The sequence below is a fragment of the Hippopotamus amphibius genome, chromosome 5, assembly GCF_030028045.1.
Source record: "Hippopotamus amphibius kiboko isolate mHipAmp2 chromosome 5, mHipAmp2.hap2, whole genome shotgun sequence".
In the NCBI taxonomy this organism is placed as follows: domain Eukaryota; kingdom Metazoa; phylum Chordata; class Mammalia; order Artiodactyla; family Hippopotamidae; genus Hippopotamus; species Hippopotamus amphibius.
Window position 1 is genome coordinate 83,635,001 of NC_080190.1, and position 21,584 is coordinate 83,656,584.

The 21,584-nt window shown below is 51.0% G+C and overlaps 1 protein-coding gene across 1 annotated transcript in view; it reads right to left on the minus strand.

Moving 5' to 3' along the window:
• Positions 1–20,594, minus strand: part of GNG4 (G protein subunit gamma 4) — a 43,944-nt gene extending 23,350 nt beyond the window's left edge. The window contains exons 1-3 of the mRNA XM_057736922.1: positions 20,562–20,594; positions 9,219–9,328; positions 2,175–2,283 (exon numbers count right to left, since the gene is read on the minus strand). Coding sequence (XP_057592905.1) covers positions 2,175–2,273 — 99 coding nt within the window. The 5' untranslated portion in view covers positions 2,274–2,283; positions 9,219–9,328; positions 20,562–20,594. The remainder of the gene's footprint in view (positions 1–2,174; positions 2,284–9,218; positions 9,329–20,561) is intronic.
• Positions 20,595–21,584: the final 990 nt, after the last annotated feature.

The following is a 21,584-nucleotide window of genomic DNA, read 5'->3' on the forward strand; positions in this document are numbered from 1 at the left end:
GCAGCTATGGCCGGGATGTGGTTCCTCGGGGCCACCTCTGTCCTCAGGCAGCCCTGGATCATCACTGCAGTGACAAAACTCTGCCAGCTCTGAACCAAATCTGACTCAGCCGTCACTGGCCCTGGAATTACCACAGAGGCTGCAGATGCACTGGGCCGCCTCTTGCGGGATCCATAACCCAGTTACCGCAAGAACGGAACTGCCCATCCCCTGAAGCCACCTGAATAACGAATGGGACACTGAGCTGCCTTACGATCTCCTCTCCTTCTTTTGGAGACTGTGCACGTGCCTTTAGTGACTCCTGAAGGACCCTTCCTGATGGGGACATGTGGTCCCCACCACGACTCCTGGGTGGGGGTGGTCACAGGTGAGAATCTGTTATCACAGAGTGCATCTGCCTTGCCAAAGTAGAACTCCCCACCACGGCATCTGTCCCATCGCCAAAACCAGTGCCCACCATCTTTCCAGTCCTTGGGCCTCGGACTTGACAGTTGGGATTGAGCTTCTCTCTCCCTGGTGGCTCCCACACTTACCCTCTAAGTTCTGCTGAGTTTCTCACACACTGGCCTCTACATCCTGCTTTGCTTTCTGCACCTGCTCCGCCCGCTCTCTTCCCCTGGCGGCCCCTCCCAGTCACCTCTGTAGTTTCCCCTGCCCCCTGGCCTCAGACAACTTTATCAACTGCTGTAAGTTCATCCCGTAGCCTCGGCTGCACACCCAGTTGTTTGCATGACCTGTACCTGTGCGCACAGCATCCCCCAGCTGCCTTCCCAGCACAACCTGCAGCTCCTCCGTCAAGTCCACGTACTCGCAGTGAACCACGGTCAGCTCACACCAGCCTTCCCTTCTCCATGTCACCTCACAACCAGCTCCGAGCGCACGACTCCTGGGAGTCTTCTCTGAGCAACATGACAGGAACATTCCATTCGTGTTCACAGCCCAGGACCATGCTGAGGCCGGAGCAGGTGCTCAGGGATGTTTGCACAAAGAGCAAATCTCACGGCATCCTCATCCTTTCAGCCAACGTCCGTCCTGTCTTTGAACCACTAGCCTGCTGACTGTCTGCAATGCTCATCTTTAGACCCATTTCTAGACCACGGGGGCGCCTCCTCTTTCAGAACGGCTTCTTTTCTTGCTCCCTCCTCTGTCCCAGGGATCAAGAACTGATGTCTAATTTGTAGCTGGTATCAGTATGTGCAGATACAGCTGGTCCACTTAGACCAATGGGTATCATCCTGCATTCCCTTCTCGCTTTGTGTCGTTTACTGCACTTGTTTACTGCCTCCTTGGACAGCTCGTACCCAGGGGTCCCCAGGGAAGGGGGGATACCTGTCCTGATGCACGCAAGAGCTGGTGTCATCTGGTCACAGCTCTCGGTGGTGGGAGCCTCAGGAAGGGACTGCTTGCTATGCCAACAGAAGGCTTTAGGAGTCACCCATTGCCTCAGGGATTCTGTCATTTGAATCCCAGGTGCTTGGGTGAGAGCCCTGGTTTTGTGTCCCCAAAGGCCACAGACACATTGGACTCATGCTTCCTGCTGTCAGGTTCCTGACGGGTTCCAGCTCTATTACAGGCAATGAACCTAACTAAACTGCATCTCAGGGCCACTTGCTCCGCCTGGCCTCCTGCTTGCTTTGAAGCGGCACCTGGAGAAGAACTGGTTTCATCTCCCCCAGCGTGAAGACAACTAAGCTCCCTAGTGAAATGCACAGGGTGGGAGGCGGCTGGCGCCTTTCTTCCCTTCCCCCAAAGGAGCGTGTGACAAACGTGGTGCACGCTTCGATGCTGCACTCCTAATAGCGCCCGTCAAAACATCTGATGTTGTCTAACCTCAAAGTCACTGGATCAGGCAGGAAAACAATAACGGATCTCACAATTCAACTCTCTCTCACTTATTGGCATGACAACGGAGCTAAAGAGAGCCGAGATGACTGTGGGTCTATTTTTGGCGACTCCTTGTGGAATTCACGCATACTGTGTATTTTGCATCTCTTGGATGCTCGGGTACACTCGGCACTCTGGAGCAAACACTCGTTTGTAAATGTTACAGCTGCCAGTGTTGGCTGGATGCTCTACGGGGTGACGTATTCACTCTCACGAGGCTGCCTGGGACACGGGGCGCTGTGTGGAGCTGAGTGTTGGTCAGAGCGCCAGGCTGGCTGGTGCGGGCTTACCTTCACCCTGTCCATGCAGGCCTCCATCTTCAGCTGCTCCACAGCCTTCCTGGCTTGGGAGATGCTGGTGGTGCTGTTATTGGACATGGCTTCTTTCATTCTGCTGCCCCTGAAACAACCAAAGTTAAGGGGGTTGGAAGAGCTGCTTTTCCAAAGGTAAGGCAGAGCCCCGCCTCAGCTTTCTCGCCTTCCATCCCCAGCAGCTTCTCTGTCCAGGCCGGGGAGCAGACCCTCCTGGGATAAGAGGAAGGAGTGCTTCACCCGAGTGATGGGAGAATGACATCAGCCTTCTGTTTGTCAGGCTTTCTCAGCCCTGGCGGGAGGAAGCAGAAGATGACAGATGGTCCCAGAGCCACTTTACCGCCACCATGACCATCACACCTTGACCTTTATACAGTGCTTTGTTAGTAATAAATCGTTTTCATACATGTTTGTTCACTCACTCCTCTAGCAGACTTGAAAGCTGGCAAAACAGAATGAGTCTTGTTTTGCAAGTAGAGAAAGAGCAAAACGCAGAGAAACGAAGCCAAGAGCCAAAGGTCCCACAGCCAAAATCTGTGGATCTAGAACCCAAACACAAAGCACTGAAGTCTCGCGGAGGGTTCTTTCTACTGTGTCACCTGGCGTCTTCTAGCCGCTACAGTGCAAAGGGCAGGTTTCCCCTGAATGAGCTTGATTATTCTTTTTTTTAAATTAATTCGTTTATCTGGCTATGTCACGCAGCATGTGGGATCTTAGTTCCCTGACCAGGGATTGGACCCCAGCCCCCTGCAGCGCACGTGTGCCGTCCTAACCACTGGACTTCCCGGGAAATTCCACTTTATTATTAATTTTAATTTGCTGTCATTCCAGAAAGTTTACAGACTTTATGTTGGGAGGTTGTTTTTAGACAAGAAAACATACACATACACACGCATCCCAAGTATAGATCTGTTTTTCTAGAAGGGGGAAGAAATACTTCCTGACCCAACATGTAATTCTGCCAGAAGACCCCTGTGATACTAACTGTTCTGCACAAAAGCATGTTGTGTAGGTTACTGTTACCGCATCTAATGAGAAACTACCCAGAGGAGGCCTGAGCGGTCCAGCCCGACAGCTGGGGGTGGGTCTCACTGGCGCCAATGTCTTTCAGCAGCGCACAGGGAGGTGGGAGGAGGCTGGGCTGGTCCCGTGATGGGCAGGCCACACCCTGGTTTTCTTTTTTTTTTTAATTAATTAATTTTTTATTTATTGGCTGCTTGGTTGTGTCTTGGTTGCTGTGCACGGGCTTTCTGTAGTTGCAGAGAGCGGGACCTGCTCTTCATTGTGGTGCATGGGCTTCTTATTGCAGTGGCTTCTCTTGTTGCAGAGCATGGGCTCTAGGTGCATGGGCTTCAGTAGTTGTGGCATGTGCACCCAGTAGTTGTGGCTTGTGGGCTCTAGAGCGCAGGCTCAGTAGTTGTGGTGCATGGGCTTAGTTGCTCCACGGCATGTGGGATCTTCCTGGCCCAGGGCTCAAACCTGTGTCCCCTGCATTGGCAGGCAGATTCTCAACCACTGTGCCCCCAGGGAAGCCCACCCTGGTTTTCTTATTCACACGCTGACTCTCCGGCCCGGGTGAGGCCTGATGGCCACTTCATCCGTCCACAGGCAGCATTGGAAAAAAAAACTTTCTGGTTACAAGACAGAGCAGCTACCGAAATCAGAGTCTACCAGGTGTGTGTTCCTATCTTGGTGGGAACCCTTGTTCAACAAGAAGACGAGAAGGGGAAGCACGAGTAGTTGGGGGTTTTGAAACCCAGGGGAGCGGCCGCCTGCCCTCCACTCTACAGAGATGTGCGTGCGTCTCCGTGCGTGTGGGCGGGGCTGTGTCCCGGTGTGCCCACGTGCCTGACGGGTGTGCAGGGCGGTCCCTCTGCGGACGTGTGTTTCCGTGTCCCTGGGTCCACACAAAAGGAGGGGGAAGACGCACGCTAATTCCCGAGCCTCCTCAGCCCGACTGACACGTGAAAAAGGACCCTGAAATCCCTGCCTTCAGATCCCGATCCTCCCACGCCATTCCTGAGCCCACCCCTCTCTCCCCTCCTCCCCAGCGTAGGGCTTTCAGGAGTTAGCGGGGCTGGGGGGGTGGGGCAGGGACCAGGGGGGCCTGGCGAGAGGAAGCTGGGCGCCGGGCCGCAGGAGTGAAGAGAGGAGGACACGGGGCAGGGCGGAGAGGACGGGGCTCTGCACTGCGTGTGAGTGTGGGTGTGGGTGTGTGTGGGTGTGAGAGTGTGTGAGTGTTTGTGTGGGTGTGATTGTGTGGGTGTGTGTGGAGTGTGTGGGTGCGAGTGTGTGTGGAGTGTGAGTGTGAGAGTGTGGGTGTGAGTGTGTGTGTGTGAGAGTGTGTGGGTGTGTGTGGAGTGTGTGGGTGCGAGTGTGTGTGGAGTGTGAGTGTGAGAGTGTGGGTGTGAGTGTGTGTGGAGTGTGTGGGTGCAAGTGGGTGTGAGTGTGTGTGGGTGTGAGAGTGTGGGTGTGAGTGTGTGTGTGTGAGAGTGTGTAGAGTGTGTGGGTGTGAGTGTGTGGGTGTGAGAGTGTGTGGAGTGTGTGGGTGTGAGAGAGTGTGTGGGTGTGAGTGTGTGGGTGTGAGAGTGTGGGTGCAAGTGTGCGTGGAGTGCGTGGGTGTGAGTGTGTGGTGTGTGTGGGTGTGAGAGTGTGTGGGTGTGAGAGTGTGTGTGTGGGTGTGAGAGTGTGGGTGTGAGTGTGTGTTGGGTGTGAGAGTGTGTGGAGTGTGTGGGTGTGAGTGGGTGTGACTGTGTGTAGGTGAGGGTGGCTGTGAGTGTCTGAGTGTGTGTGAAAGCGTGGGGTGTGTATGTAGGTGAGGTGGGTGTGAGTGTGTGTGGGTGTGTGTATAGAACACATTACCAGCAGAACCAGGTCCTGATCCTGTCTGACCCCCGGAACCGCCCTCACCCTCCCTGCCGCCCGGGATGGGCCCTGAACCCACTCAGCCCCCTTCTCATCTTCCCTGGGTCACAGAGAAAGGGCACATGTTCAACGCCCTCCACACCCGGAGCCAGAGTCCAGCCGCATGCTTAATGTCTGACTAAGAACCTTTTCCGTTTCGTGTCCGGGAGATAAAACAGGCAGGCGGGGTGGGCCCGGCTCCGGGCATGGCGCGTCTCCTCCCTCCTGCATCCTCTCCAGGACCCCTCCGCCTCCCGGTCTCCCCCACCGCGTGCCCCCCGTGCCGTGTGTGCTCCCGGGCTCCAGTGTCACCCCTGACCCTCCTCGCTCATCCCCTTCCCGGTCCTCCTCCTCAGCCTCAGACCACCTCGGCCTCCACGCTGCCTCCCAGGACACAGCCTCTCCTGGCTCCATTCCGTCCCGCCATCGGCCTCGATGACACAGACCCGCGTTGCCATCACTCTCCCAAGACTTGTCTCCTTCCCTTTGTCCGTAAAGCCCAACACTATCCATCCACCTCCTCCCCTCTCAGCCCCCTCAGAAGGGCTGCCGGAGAAACCCGTGCCACCACCCGCCCGACCCCGCAAAGCTGGGGGCTGGTGCCCGCAGACACCACGGGCCAGCCGGAGCAGGTCCTCGAGGCAGCCTGGCAATCTCAGCCCGTCCCCATCACCCCTCCCTCTGCCCTCCTGACGCTCCAGTCTCCAACCCCCTCCTCACCACCTCTGTCCTCTCGTCCTTGGAAGGCGACCTCAGCTTCCACAGAATGGAGAAAGAGGCCACGAGGCCAGAACCTCCTTGCCTCTGGCCCCACCACTGACGGCCTCTCGGTGTCCACGTGCGTCCTGCCCTCCATCCTGCCTCTGCAGCGGGGCCCACTGCCGGCCCCCTTCCCTGCTGACCCCGACGGCAGGGCCCACCTTCTGCTCCGGGGCCCACGATGTCACACCCGCACTTCCCACCTCCCTTGTAGGAGGACCAGAGCACGTGAGCCTGTCCTAATCAGTGCGACACGCAGGGGAGTCCGCAGGGGACGTGTAGGAAAGGCTTTTCTTCCCAGTCAAGGCCCACGAGGAGAAGCCCCGGTCTTTGGCTGGCTTCACGGCGAGCTGCCATAGGGACCATTGCGGAATGGACCTAGGGCAAAGGCAGGAGACTCATGGAGAAATAGACCCAGAGTCCTGAGATGCCTGGACCCCGGCCGTCTACTTCTGATCCTTGATACTGACAGAATATACTCCTCACAGTCTAGGCCATGATTCCTGGGTCGTCCGTCACTTGCAGCTGAAAGCATCTCCTTATCCAAGGCTGGTACCCCATCTGTGACGGACCTGTCCCCTCCTCAGGACTCTGCCCTGCCACTCGCCCCTCTTTCTCCTGTAACATCGGTGTCTCTGGGTTCCTTCTCCTCAACACATAAAAATACGTTTATGTCTTTTTCATCACCTTAAAATAAACAACAGCACAACAGAAAACCCTTCCTTCCCCCCCACTTCCACTCTCGCTCAGGAAGGAGGTGGAGAGGTAGCTACAGATGCACGTAAAAGGGTCCCTTAAGTAACTAAACGTGGAGATGCTAAAAATAAGGATGCAAAGCCCTGTCCCCAGTACAGGGATGGCAAGCCCGCCCACCTCACCCCTCCACAGCCCCTTGACTCACCCTGACCCCGTTTATAGGATATCACTCTTGTTGCCATCCGTGTCTTGTAAATCACACCACATGTGCATGTTTCTGCTCTTTCTCCAAGTGGCTGGTAAAGTTTCTCAAGCATGCGTACCCGGGACCCAGACTGTGGCCCCGCAGACCAGGACACCCGTATCTCACAACCTCCCGAGGTGATTCTGGCACTCCCCAGAGGTGGAGAACCATGGCTGGCTATACGTCTTCTCGACTCTGTTGTTCCTTTGCGTCCATCAGATCGCCTTTGAAGATGTTCTGTGTACCTTCAGGGCTCTTTAAATCAGTCCTTTAAAAATTTTAATGGCCATATGAATCCCTGGGGATCTGGATAAAATGCTGATTTTTGATGGAGCAGGTTGGAGTTTGGTCCAAGATTCTGCATTTCTAACAAGCCCCCAGCTGTTGCTGGTCCGGGGACCCCTCTTTGAGTAGCAAGGCTCTGAATCACCACACATTCATATGGGAGGGGAAACTCAGATGTCCAGGTCCAATCCCTTTATTTTTCGAATTTTCAAGGAGGTTAACGCACTTAATTTTGCAGAGCTCTTTAGCAGAAGTGGAAGGAAGCATCTCCCTGCTGCTGCCGGGGCTGGTCACCCCTCCTCAGCCTGGTGGAGTCTTCGGGGCACGGAGAGGCCTTCACCCCATGCACTTGGGCTAGCCTGCTCTCCCAGGGCACACTCACCCCTTGTGTGATCCTAACCCAGCCTAACTCGGGCGTGACATGGCAGGGAGGGTCCACGGGAGGGCCCACCCTCATGGTAGGCACGGTGACCCAGGGACATAGTTGGCACTGGAGAAGGAAGTCGCTCTTGTCAAACTGAACTAGAGGCAACTGAGCCTTTTAAAGATACCACCCCATGAGAAGGTCCCTGAGGGCCTTCCTCCCCGACCCGGTCAGGCACCTCTTAGGCTCCACTTGAATAACATCTCTGCCCTTTCAAGACGGTAACCGAGCAGGACCCTGTGGGCCTTCCAAGGACAGACCCCTCCCCCACATCCTCTGCTTTAGCTCCTCTCTAAAGTCCCGAGTACCTCATGGACATTTCTTGAGTTGGTCTGCAGATGCCAAAACCCCCACCAAATGGAAGAAATTAACTACCTGATGACCACAAAGCCCCCAGACCTACTGGAGCCTGAGGACTGATGACGTGACCCTGCCCTGTGACCTCACCATCAACCAATCAGAGAACTGCGCACGAGCTGGTCACATACCCTGGGACTTCCCTCCCCCTCCTTCACTTGGCCTTTAAAATGCGTTCCTGAGACCCATCAGGGAGTTCAGATGTTTTGAGCACTAGCTTCCCTGGACTCCTTGGGTGACACCCTGCAGTAAACGCTGCGCGTTCCTTCACCACAACCCGGTGTCAGTAGATTGGCTCTACTGTGCACGGCTGAGCAGACCCAAATCCGGTTTGGTAACAAGACTATCCAGACGCCACACCTCTACGTGGGCAGATGGATGCCTTTCTCCGTATACACACGTGTGCACATACACCCACCTTGACTCAAGAAGAAAACGGAATTAGGGAAGGGTGCAGACGGAATGAAGCCGAACACGAACACCGGCTACTGGGGGACCACTAACTTGACCCTTGGCTTTTCAGAAGACAAGACAGAAGGGAAAATGAACCAGCTGCTCAGGCGGTCAGACATCCTTCTCCTCGGGCACATGGGATAGACTCACACAGACAGCTTTCCCAGGGAACTTCTGACGGTCTGCCTCCCGTGATGTGTAACTCGGTAACCTCAGAGTCAGGGGCAGGGCAGGGCAAAGCGGTTCAGTCCCCAGTGCTGCCGATCTGACGTGACTCAGGACAGCGTGTTTAGAATTTCTGGCTGAGTGGATGTCATCATGCCTTTTCAGCCATCCTCCCTAGCATGACTTATCGCCACAAGCCCTGGCTGTGTGTCCGCGGGCAGAGTGCTGCGGTCAGTCTCTCTGGGAAATGCCTGAAAAACAGCTATCGCCAGTGAGCGCAGCCCCTGGGCCTAAAGGGACCAAGTAGCTTGGGCTGCAAGTGGGGCGGGTGGGAGTGCTGGTTGACCCTCACCTCCTTTGCCACAGCGAGATGCTGAACAAGGATGCCTGCCTGAGTAACATCTCTGTTCCTAGTGGGGGTAGCACACAGCTTGATTTCCCAGCCATGGCCAGCAACCCAAGGAGGTGGCTCGGCTCTCCTCCCGCTGCTCCCTCACGAGGGGACACGTCCACTCGCAGGAGGGATAACGTGAAGAGGGGGCAAAAACAGGCTTCATAAGGGCCCTACATCTGGGATGGTGACGGCTAGGAGAAGAAAGTGATGGTGTGAGGACCCGGCCACACGTCAAGGATCCTGACAGCCCAGCCTCGCCCCAGGCCCATGCACTAACTGCTGGCAGACACCCCTGCTCTCGAGAGAGAACCCGCTCCAGGACAGGATACGTTATTCCCTGACCTGCTGGGAGACGGCACAGTGACAGCCCCGGGCAGGGAACAGGCTGGCGGCAGTGGCAGCTGACGTCGTCAGACGAGAGGCCGGGTCAGGGCTCCTGCTTCGAGGCTCACCTGGAAGCACAGACAGAGATGGGTCACCAGGAGTGGCAGAAGCCAGGTGTCCCCCAGATGGCCCCGCTCCCTCGATGCCCTGCCCTCACGCTCCGCTGCTGTCTCCCTTGCACCATAGGGGAGACCGTGAGCTAAAGGCAGAAAGAGAAGCCCCTCACCTGGCAAAGAGCACTAGGGGAACATCTGGAGGCCACAGGCCCCGGGGGCCTCCCCCCCCCGCCCCCAATCGCCACCCCCGGCTCCAGCCACACCTCTGCCAAACAGAAACAATTTAGATGTTTTCTTTCTTGTCATGACAAGATGTGTCCATTGCAGAAAAATGTGACAACAGAGAAAATTACAGCAAAGAAAGGCAGAAGTAACTATGGTTAATGTTGGTGGATATTATTCTCACATTTATTAGGAGTAATTTGATTCCAACCAGAGGACATTTGGAAGAGATGATTTGATCAGATGGCTTTAAAGCAGGGGACTCTTCATGGAGACACAGTTCGCCCCGACACCTCCCTCCTCCAGAAAGGCTGACGCTGGGACAGTGGGCTCCCTCCCCCAGGGCTCCCAACATCCAGCCCTGCAGCATCCGTCTCCCGGGCCCCCAGGGAGCTTGGAGCAAAAACAAAGTCAGATAGGAATGGATGGGCAGTGCTGTTTATTCCCCCAACCAGAGGGGCGTCCGAATGCCCTTCGGCCTGAGATCGCCTGGGCCTGTTGTGTGGCTTCAGAAACACCTGTGCCTGCTGTTTCCAAAGTGACTGTTGCCTCCTGTCACGGTAATCTGTTGCATCCAAGTGCTTTCCATCCCCGCGAAGTTGTTAGACGTTTATGGAGTTTTATTCTCATCTCCTTCCCTGTTTTGTTTTCTCATCCTCTGCTATTAGAAAACCCTTTTTGGACTATAATTTGAAAAGATACATACACCCCAACGTTCACTGCAGCACTATCACAACAGCCAAGACACGGAAACAATCGAAATGTCCACTGACAAATGAATGGATAAAGAAGATGTGGTGGGACTTCACACGGGTCAGAATGGCCATCATTAAGACGTCTATGAATAATAAATGCGGGAGAGGGTGTGAGGAAAGAGAACCCTCTACACTGTTGGTGGGAATGTACATTGGTGCAGCCATTATGGGTAACGGAGGTTCCTCAAAAAACCAAAAATAGAGTTGCCATATGATCCAGCAATCCCACTCTTAGGCATATACCCAGACAAAATTATAATTCAAAAAGATACATGCACCCCAGTGTTGGTAGCAGCACTGTTCACAATAGTGGGGGCGCTTGCCATTCCCGCTCCTGCTTGAGCCACGTTGCAAATTAAATACAGCGATAGTCGAGCTTGATGCATTTTACAATCTGGGTCTCAATTACTCAGTTTACATCTTGATTGCCTGATAGCATCTGCCTGATCTAACAACATCTAATCACGCTGATGCTAAGCAGGCACAGGGATAAGAAGCATTCAGCGTGGCATGTACCGGAGTGGACCTGAGAGACAGAGGGTCCTTAGGGGAGAGCACACAGAGTCTGAACGATGCTGGAGCCTGGTGGTTACCAGTCACCCAATGACTGCCCTTCTTCTCTGGTCCCCACTAATGTCAAGAAAATTAGAGAAGATTGAGAGACCGGCTGCGATATTAAAGGGCATTTGACAAGTTGGCACAGAATAAACAAGAGATCCATCTTCCCTGTGATCCTCCAGCCCAGACACTCCCTACGTATTTCTTTGGCCTTACAGTTGGAGTCCAAAGTCGTAACTGACAGGAACAAGCCTTAAAAAGTCTAATAGTGCTCTGTTGCTTTGACACCAGCCCTCACAGTGTATGAAGTCAACTCTTTTTCCGCCTGCTGGGTTACATAGTCAAGTTGCTCAAGCTGGACCACGAGGCTGAGGGAGGCAGGAGAGTCGCTGTCACAGCCAGAGATGTGAAAATGCTACACTGCTGGCTTTGAAGATGGGAGGGGGCCACGCCTCAAGGAATGCATGTAGACTCTAGAGGCTGGAAAAGGCAAGAAAATGGGTTTTCCCTTGGAGTCTCCAGGCAGGGGTGGTTTCTTCTGAGGACTCTCTCCTCGGCCTGCAGATGGCTGCCTTCTTGCTGTGTTCTCACATGGTCTTCTCGCTGTGTGTGACAGTGTTCTAATTTCTTCCTTTGATAAAGATACCACATGATCCCATTAATTACCTCTTTAAAGGCCTAGCTCCAAATAAAGTCAATCTGAATTTGGTGGCAGACACAATTTGGGCCATAACAACCCATCCCCTGGATCCCCCAACATTCATGTCCTTCTTACATGAAAAATAAATTCACCCCATCCCAACAGGTCTAAAGTCTTAATCGATTGCAGCATCAACTCAAAGTCCAAAATCGCATCTAAATATCACCTACATCAGGTGTGGGTAAGACTTGAGTTATGATTCATCTGGAGGCAAAAATTTCTCTCCAGCTGTGAACCTGTGAAACCAGACAAGTTATCTGCTTCCAAAATACCGCAGTGACAGGCGTAGGACAGACATTCCTATTCTAAAAGGCAGAAATAGGAAAGAGAAACGGGGTCACGGGGCCCAGACAAGTCCTTTGAAAGAGGGCGTGGTATACATCGGATTACGTCAAATCCTATTTTGACATGACATTATTTCAACAGAAAAGCTACTTTTCCAAAGTGGGAAGTGACTGACACAAAACTGATACTTTTGAGTTTTCCATGTAATTTTTGATTGAGAAAAGGATAAATGCGGTCATATGTCCACTCCCAGCATCATTCAAGAAGAATGAATCTTCTATAAGCATTCTTAGGCAAACCATGAATTTTCACACTCCTAGAAAATTCACCTTTTTAAAAAAAATAAGATGATTTTATTACAAAGCATCAGGACTTTACATTGTTTGTGCACGCACATACGCACGTACATGTGTCAAGTACGTCCCAGATTTTTATTTCCTGTGAGATTTTAGGAGTAAAACAGATCAAATAAGATTTTGTTGTCTTTGGTTCCACCACTGTTTTCCTCTCACCTTTAGCAACCTGTTATTTTGTCTTGGTCAAGGATGCTATTTACAAACAGGCTCCTGAACACCAGAAGAGGAGGACTGTCAGTAAGTTGCAGCTCTTGGGAAAACCTGTAACACCTTTGCTGACTTTCTTGGACCTGGGGAAGAACTGACCTTGAAAGTAGCTCCCAGGAGGGGTTTGGACAAATGTATAATGATGTATTCACCACCACAAATCATACAGAATAGTCTCACTGCCCTAAAAATCTTCTAAGGATTTGTCCAAACCCACAAAACGTCCAACTCCAAGAATAAACCCGAATGTCAGCTGTGGGCTTTGGGTGATGGTGATAAGCCAGTGTATGTTCACCTGTAACACCTGTGCCTCATCTGTTGAGGATGCTGACAGTGGGGAGGCTGTGAATATGTGGGGGGAGGGGGTACCTGGGGACTCTGCACCTTGCGCTGAAGTCTGCTATGAACCTAAAACCGCTCTTAGAAAACAGGCTATTAAAAAAAATTCCTTAGTGCTTTGCCTAATCCCTGGCAACCACTTCTCTTTTTACTGTCTCCATAACTTTGCCTTTTTCAGAATGTCATATAGTTGGAATCCTACAGTATATGAACTCTTCAGGTTGGCTTCTTTTACTTAGTAAAATGCATTTAAGATTCCTCCATGTCTTACAGATGGCCAACAGGCACATGAAAAGATGCTCAACTTCGCTAATTACTAGAGAAATGCAGATCAAAACTACGAGGTACCACCTTACATGGGTCAAAATGGCCATCACTGAAGTCCACAAATAAATGCTAGAGAGGGTGTGAAGAAAAGGGAACTCTCCTACACTGTTAGAGGTAATGTCAACTGGTGCAGCCACTATGGAAAACAGTATGAAGCTTCCTCAAAAAACTAAAAATAGAGTTGCCATGTGATCCTGCAATCCCCCTCCTGGGCATATACCCAGACAAAACTATAATTCGAAAAGATACATGGGCACTTCCCTAGTGGCACAGTTGTTAAGACTCCGCACTCCCAATGCACTGGCCTAGGCTTTGATCCCTGGCCAGGGAACTAGATCCCACGTGCAAGCTGCAACTAAGGAGCCCACGTGTGCAACTAAGACCAGGCGCAACCAAATAAATAAATAAAAATTAAACAAACTAAAAGATACATGCATCTCTATGTTCATAGCAGCACCATTCACAATAGCCAAGATATGGAAGCAACCTACATGTTCATCGACAAATGAATGGATAAAGATGTGGTACATATATACAATGGAATACCACTCAGCCATAAACAAGAATGAAATAATGCCATTTGCAACAACATGGGTGCAACCAGAGATGATCATACTAAGCAAAGTAAGTCAGACAGAGAAAGACAAATACCATATGATATCACTTATGTGTAGAATCTAAAATATGACACAAATGCACTTATCGATTAAAAAAACAGACTCACAGACATAGAGGACAGACTTGTGGTGGCCAAGGGGGAGGGGGAGGAGCGGAGGGGAGGGATGGACTGGGAGTCTGGGGTTAGCAGAGGGAAGTCTGAAAGAAAACCCAGATCCCTTACCTTCAAACACATGTGACTTGAAGGCATTTTGAGACATTAACCTACACCCCCCCTTTCACGGAGGGATCGGTGTGGCAGGTTAAAAGGCAGATAGCCCAGGACGTCGCTGGTGGTCCAGTGGTTAATACTCCATGCTCCCAAGCCCAGGTTGCAGGTTCGATCCCTGGTCGGGGAACTAAGATCCCACATGCCGCCAGGTGAAAAACAAAACAAAAACAAACAAAAAAAGCAGACACACCTGCTGAACGTCTTTCTGGCTTTTGTTTCCAAAAGCCTAAGCCTCAGAGCTGGGGAATAAAGAACTCCGCACACAGGGGAGAAAAGAATGTCTCGGCCAGAAGCAAGAGGAAGCATGGAGTTGCCTCTTGGGACCAGGGTTGCTGGGTGGTGGAGGGGTTGCAAAGCCTTCCTAGGTGGAGTGTGAAGGGCTGGCAAGACCCCAGCAGAGAATGGCTCCCTGATCCCCTGTGGCAGAGAGGGTCACGGGCAGCCTTAGAGTGTGGGACACAAGACCACCAAGAGCCACCAGCCTCAAGGGCTCATCGCAGCTACCGTGTCTCATCGGTCACCTGGTGGACAGATGCCTCGAGGACCACAGAGGCCCCTCTGCCAACACCCTGGCTCTGCGTAAATTCTGGGGGAACCCTGAGGCAACATCAGGGAGATGGGGACAAAAGTTCCTTGCTGGCCATGGGACACACGCTGCAGAGGAAGTTGAATTATAGGAAAATTAGAAGCGTCACCTTTTCCCCCCAGGGCCAAGTTTGTGGTTTGAGCTTCATCCCAGTGCGTCATCCTGACTCCCTGGTGCTAGACGGGGGTGGGGTGGGGGGGCTGCTTAATGATGGCTCCCCCCCCCCGCAAGCCCAGCCCCCCTTCCGCTGTTTCCCCGCACTTTTGTGATCTGCATAGCGTCCTTTGATTCTGGGGCTCCCGCACAAATTGTGAGAGGGACCACGGACCGAAACTGCCCGCCCTGGCCAGGCCCCATAGTAGCCACGGGCAGGAGTTATCTTACAATGGGAGGTCCCAGTAAGGAACGTGGCACTGACAAGCTACCCCCAACTGGAAGACCTCGGGAAAGGTCAAAAGGAGAGAGGAGACATCAGCCCACACGTCCTACCCACCTCCCGGAATCCTCCTCGCTGAAGCCCATCTTGGCAGAGTTGCGCGCACCTGACGCAGGAAGGGCCCTGAGTCAGAGTGATTGGCCAGAGACAACCTGGAAACTAACCCCATCACCATAAAACCCGAGACTGCGAGCCACATGGCAGAGCTGTCCTCCTGGGCTTCCTGACCCTCCTGTTCTCTGCCCAGGCGCCCCTTCCCAATAAAGTCTCTTGCTTTGTCAGCACGTGTGTCTCCTTGGATAATTCATTTCCGAGTCTTAGACAACAGTCCCACCCAGTCAAGGGCACCTGGCCTCAGCATCTCATCCAGCTCTTCGTAGCTCATGAACCATTTGTTACCAGGCTGCCTCTTTGAAGGCTTACTTCCTTGGAATCTTCATGCCGGACCTTCCAGCAGCCGGAGCTGCCTCGAGTTCATGACTCCGTAGAGCCTACAGAACCTAGCAGGACCAGAGGCTGCTGTGCAATCCCTCCTGGAACACAATAGGCACTTGCTCTATGGAGAGGTGATGAAGTTAAACACCTGCTTGATTTTTCAAGCAGGGAGTTAATCAGAAAACAGGTGAGGCTGATGTTGATGTAAGGCCAGAAAAAGCAGAGGCCCAGATAACGCCATTATGTTTATTTTTTTAACCACATTTAACGTCATGATTCTTCTGAACTGTCAAATACAAGAGACTTCAAAAAAATTGGTACCAGACTTCCTCCATATAATATTTAAAAGTAAATAACTCCAATCCAACCTTGGAGCTGGCTGCCTGAGTTTAGTCTTAGGTGCCTAGAACTAGTCCACTGTCCCGCTTTTGCCTCCAGTGTTCTATTTATTCACCACCCCAACTCTTCCTGTTACAAGGTGCCTCTGCCCATCTGTAAGGCATCACTCAGATGCTACCACCTCTCAAAAAAAGCTCCTTGAGCTGGCTTGTCACCTCGGCCCCTGGGGCCGAGCTCTCCCCTCTGTTACGGTGACACCTCGAGCCTTCCACATGAGTCCTTGCAATCCTGTATTCAAATAATTTCTTCCTTTCTAGACTGCCAGCTTTTCTGAGGGCAGAGTGTGTGTTAGGTTCATTTGTATACCCCCCAGGACACCCAGCAAAGGCTCTTCCGCTGAGTGGATATTTAATTAATTGAATCGAGCCAAAACCCAACCACACAGAAATATCAAGCGTCAGCTCTTTTGTCTGAGCCAGTATCATGGGAGCAGAAATGAGGGTGGCCTAGGACAAGCAGCATCCGCTACAAAGGCCCTGGGTCTCAAGAATTCTTTTGAAAGGTGGATTTATTTCCAAATGGAATGAACATAGTTTTTTTTCCTTCCTAATTATGGGCTCATTATAAAAACATCCACAGGAAAATATAAAGTTAAAATCACCTGTAAGTGTCAGTAAGCTAAATAAGATTTTTGTTCATATTCCTTGACTTAATTCCATGAAAACCATGTATATATCTGCTCCAGTGTTATGACTCCTTTAAAAATCATTTAGGGACGTCCCTGGTGGTCCAGTGGTTGGGACTCTGCACACTCCCTTGCCAAGGGCCTCGGTTCCATCCCTGGTAGGGGAACTAAGACCCCACAAGCCGCAGGGCATGGCCAAAAAAAAAAAAATCAATATTTGGTGGAACAATTTTAGACTGTTAGAAGGCTGGAGTGGAATGGGATAATGGGAATATTGATATAGCTTCTTTAAGGTCATGGCAACTACATCTGCAAAAATTCATGGAATCGTAAGGACAGAATGAAACCAAAAGCTCCGTGTTGGAGCAGGTTTCAGTGTCCCTGCGACAGCTTGGCCAAATGACCATCCCAGCCCCAGCATGCTCCTAACAAGCCCAGTGGACAAAAGAAGGCTGAGATGCTATTCACAGGGGTGGTGACTGCTGGCAGTGGTGGCTGTGTTCACAGGTCGTAGAGAACTTGCCAATGGTTCCCCAGTTCTGGCTTCCAAGCCAGCTCGATCCTGTTGATTCTGTGAACTTGCCCGTGACTTTACAATAAATCTTCCTTTTGCTTAAGCCTCCAGAGCTGCTTTCTGTTGCCTGGAACAGACGCAGAATTTTCTTAAACTAGGACTGGGTGCTCGACAGCTGCATTAGGGACTCATCTCTGCTTGTCCATCTATCTGTATGGATGTCAGTCCGGCCGCTGGTTCCTGGGTTCTGTCCCCAGGTTGCCAGGGTGTGGCTGTGATCTGTTCTCCGCATGGCTGTGTGGCCAAGAAATGGTCCCTGGGCAGCTAAGGCCCACTGTGCATGGAAACAGCAAAGAACTAAATACACACTATGCTTTTTCTTAAATATCTGCTATGATCTAATAATTTACTCATTATTTTTTCCCATATATTCCTGAGCAAAGTGTTGGGTAGACATCCCACCTGCTTTTTATTATGGAATATTCCAGGCATATAATACAATTTAGAGAATCATACAACACCTGGACCATTTCCCACCCAGTGTATGGAATAAAACAAAAATATACGGTTGAAATTCCCTGTAAGCACAGGGAATTCTCTCTAATTGTGTGCTTACTCCATGCAGCCACTTGTCTGAATTTGGTTTATTATTCCTACACGTCTTTATAGTTAAAAAAAAAAAAAGTATGGGACTCTAAACAATACCATTATTTCCCTATTTAAAAATATTTATAAATGGGATGGTGTATGTATTCTCTTGAACTATTTTTCTGAGATTTATCCAGTTTACTGCTATCTATCTATCTATCTCCTTTCTTTACCCTTTCTCTTGTAGATATGCAGAGCTGGTGATTTCTAATATTTTGTTATTTTGTACAATAATGTCATAAACACATCTCTTGAGAGACTTTCTCTAGGGTACATACCAGGAAGAGACTTGGTATAGATTACACACATTCTCATGTTCACTCCTTTCTTTATTTTTTAAATTTTAGTAAAATATTTTTTTTGGCTGCGTGGCACGTGGGATCTAGTTCCCTGGCCAGGGATTGAACCCATGCCCCCTGAAGTGGAAGCACAGAGTCTTAACCACTGGACCACCATGGAATTCCCGCTTCCCTTTCTCTTTAAATAAGACGACAATAACATACTATCAAATACATTCTCAATCTAATATACTACCAAAAATAGTTAGATATTTGAAGCCTCCACGCGTTGTAACTTCACATACACCCAATACAAGCTCAAGAAAGAGGCTGCTACTCTTTACTCACGACATTTAAGAATTCTCTTGTGACGCTATTTCAGAAAGATCCTCCAATCACCAGCTCTTTAACTTGTCAGATACACAGCTTCAAAGTATCGTAAGTACCTAGCTTTGCTGAGACCAGCAGAGACCCCTGCAGTGCCATCTCACAGCGGTAGCCCCGTCAAGGCAGAGCAGCCAAAGCCAGGTGTTTCATTCACCCTGGTAATTCCAGCAAGAACCCGGGGTTTGTAAATTGCCAGTCGACACAGCCGGAGATGGTAGTTCAAGGCCTCTGGCAGGTCTGCGTGTCACAAACAAAGGCCGAGTGATGGACCACAGCCACTCTGTGTGTGGGCGTAGCTCAGAACCACTTAGGAAGTATGGCCCGAGGACCCTAGGGGAGAGGAGCTCTGAAACAGTGTCACAGCCGCTGAGCCACTACTCTGTCCACTGGAGGCCTCTATGAACCAACATCCCTGGGGGTGGACAGATGCTCACACCCCCAGGAGGCGCTGCTGGGCTCTCAAGTGGCTTCTGACTTAAGACTGTTGACACATCGGGTGTAACGTACTTTCTTCTAATCCTTCTAAGAGTGGCGATGTGTAGATGAATTCTCAGCTAACCCAAAGAAGGCACTTCACTGACAAGAAAACTTCCTTCTGTGAACACATCACAGAAGAATTTAAAATCAACCCTGAGAGGGCCCAGAAGACCACATGAAGAGGGTCAGGTCAGCAGGCTGTGTTGAGGAAGAGCGCCTCATGCAGGAGCAGCACCGAGTGTATACACTTTGCATCTTAAAAAAAAAAAAAAAATCTATCCGTTTATTTATTGGTTACGTTGGGTCTTTATTGCTGTGCCTGGGCTTTCTCTAGTAGCGGAGAGCTGGTGGGGGGGGCTACCCTATGTTGCAGTGCGCAGGCTTCTCATTGCGATGGCTTCTCGTTGCAGAGCATGGGCTTAGGTGCGTGGGCTTCAGTATTTGCGGTGTGTGGGCTCAGTAGTCGTGGCGCAAGGGCTTAGTTGCTCCGCGGCATGTGGGATCTTCCCGGACCAGGGCTCGAACCCGTGTCCCCTGGATTGGCAGGAGGATTCTTAACCACTGTGCCGTCAGAGGAGCCCCCACACTTTGCATCTTTGTGTGAACACCTGGGCTGCAGAACAAGCTGCCGGAACCGAATTAGAGAACTCCCCCTTCAAGGGAAGTGGTTAGAATGCTCCCGATGGTTGTTCTGGAGAGGAAGCTTCAACCATCAGAAAAAAGAGAGCTTTTCAGACAGGAAGGGTAGCCTATCCTACTCTCATCCTGCTATTTTTGATCACTTGTATGACTTTGAGCAACTTCCTGTCTCTCTGCATTTGTCTTCCGCTTTGTAAGATGATGCTCTTACCCCTGAAAGATGAGAACCAAGTAAAATGCCTCAGGTGGGAACAAAACCCGTAAGACAACCCAGCATATTTGCAGAATATAGACCTTGTCTGGTTAGATTTTTTTGAGATTAGCTAACAACTTAATGGCTTGATCTTGGGGGAGAAAAAAAGAAAGAAAAACACAGTAAGGTAGTTTTCATTCTAGAGGAGAAGAATTTGTAAGACCAAATGGCGACATTGTCTTTAAAAGAGGAACTAAGAACGGACATTGAAGGCTGCTACCTTTGTTACGGGAATTAATGGGATTTCTTCATACTTTGCAGACAGAAAGATCTATGTGGCTCAAGTGAACTATGCATGGAGGAGAATATGTTAGCAGCAGTGGGAAAAAAAAACAACAAATAACAGGACTCATTAAATAAGCGTGAAAATAATCTGGGTATTTTCCAAGAAAAAAGATGCCGAGTCTCACACGAGTTTTTTGTTAATGTGTCCGCAGCCCACCGATGATCCCAGGAAAGTAGTTGTTCGCGGTGAATGGTCCCTAAGTAGGAGAGGCAGCTGTGGAGATCGGCAGGGCTGGGGCTGGAGGCAGGGGTAAATTCCACCTCTTCCCGGCAGCCAAAGAAGCCACAGCCCACAGGAGATGCTGAGCTGATCTGACCAGTGCCAGCACCCCTACGTGAAGCACTGGAGGAGAGAAAGCTCCTCCTGTACCATGTGGCTGGACCACGCTGGGAAAGCTCTGCACCATCTCTGAGCAACACCGTCGGCCAGGATGGCTGGCTCCGGCTATTTCTCCTGTTAACCGGAAGTCGACTCGCTGTTGTGAAGAGGGAAAAGTCTAATGAGAAAAGGCTATAAAAAAGCAAGAGCAAGGAACACATGGTCCACACACAAAGGCTCTGTAAGTAAATAGAGGAGGATGCAAAGACCAGTATCCAAATCTGAAAGGCAGATAAAATGAAGCTCTGATCCAAGCAAAGGCTCACCTGGGGGTGGGAGAAGACTCCAAACCTGAGAAGCCTGGCGGGGGGCAGTGGGGGGGGGGGTGACCTACGGGATGGCACAGTTAGTCCCACTGGTCGATAACTAGTCCGCTTCGCCAGGGAGGGTGAGAGACCAACAGCCAGTCTCAGAACTGCCCCCTACACCTACACGGGGAAGACCCGTCCCCTGCAGAGTCTCCACGCCACGTCCTGTAGAAGGAAGTAAGGCTGCTGACAGTCTTCCTGCTCTGGAGCCAGCAAGCAACGTGGAAGTTGAGAGCAAATACATTTCTGATATATTTAGAAAATTTACCATAACGTGATATGGTTGGTGAACCGCAGAGTGTTAGAAGCGGAAGGGGCTGCGCAGACCATGGTTCCGGGGGTTTTCAGCACAAAGGTCCCTTCTAAAGTAATAATAATAAAACATGCAGCTTCCCTTATGGCGGTACTTTTGATATCTATTGACTCAGAAGAGATAAAATGACTTAAAGAACTCAGCAATACACTTAAATTCACTTTTATCTCATTGATCCCAGAGGCGTCTATGTACACTTGTGAAATAGCAGTGTACAAAAGCACGGCACCCTGTGTTCAGACTGCACAGGGTTCCCGGTACAGACCTGGATTCAGAGCCCTCTTGCAGTAACGCTGGGTACCACCTTGAGGAAGCTGAAGGCTGGCAGAGGGGAGGTAACTTAACCTCCTCTAACCAGCCAGCTCGGGGTTGAGCATCTAGCGTCACCACACTGCCCAGGTAACAGCCAGGGACCTTTCCTTTCACCTCCATCTGGGGGACCCTGAGGGTCCTTCCTTTCCCTGAACAGGTGAGTCCACACTAGGAAGTAGAGAGAGAATATCCTGCCACTTTGGTCTGTGCTTTCTCTCCGTGCTTCCTTGTACGTAACCCTCCTCAGCCAGCCAGAGGCATCCTCGTTGCCTCCAGGGGAACTAGGATTATTAAAGCGGGAACAGAGAGACAGAGGAATTTTGCTTTTCACATCCAAAGTAGGTTCTGAGAGCCCT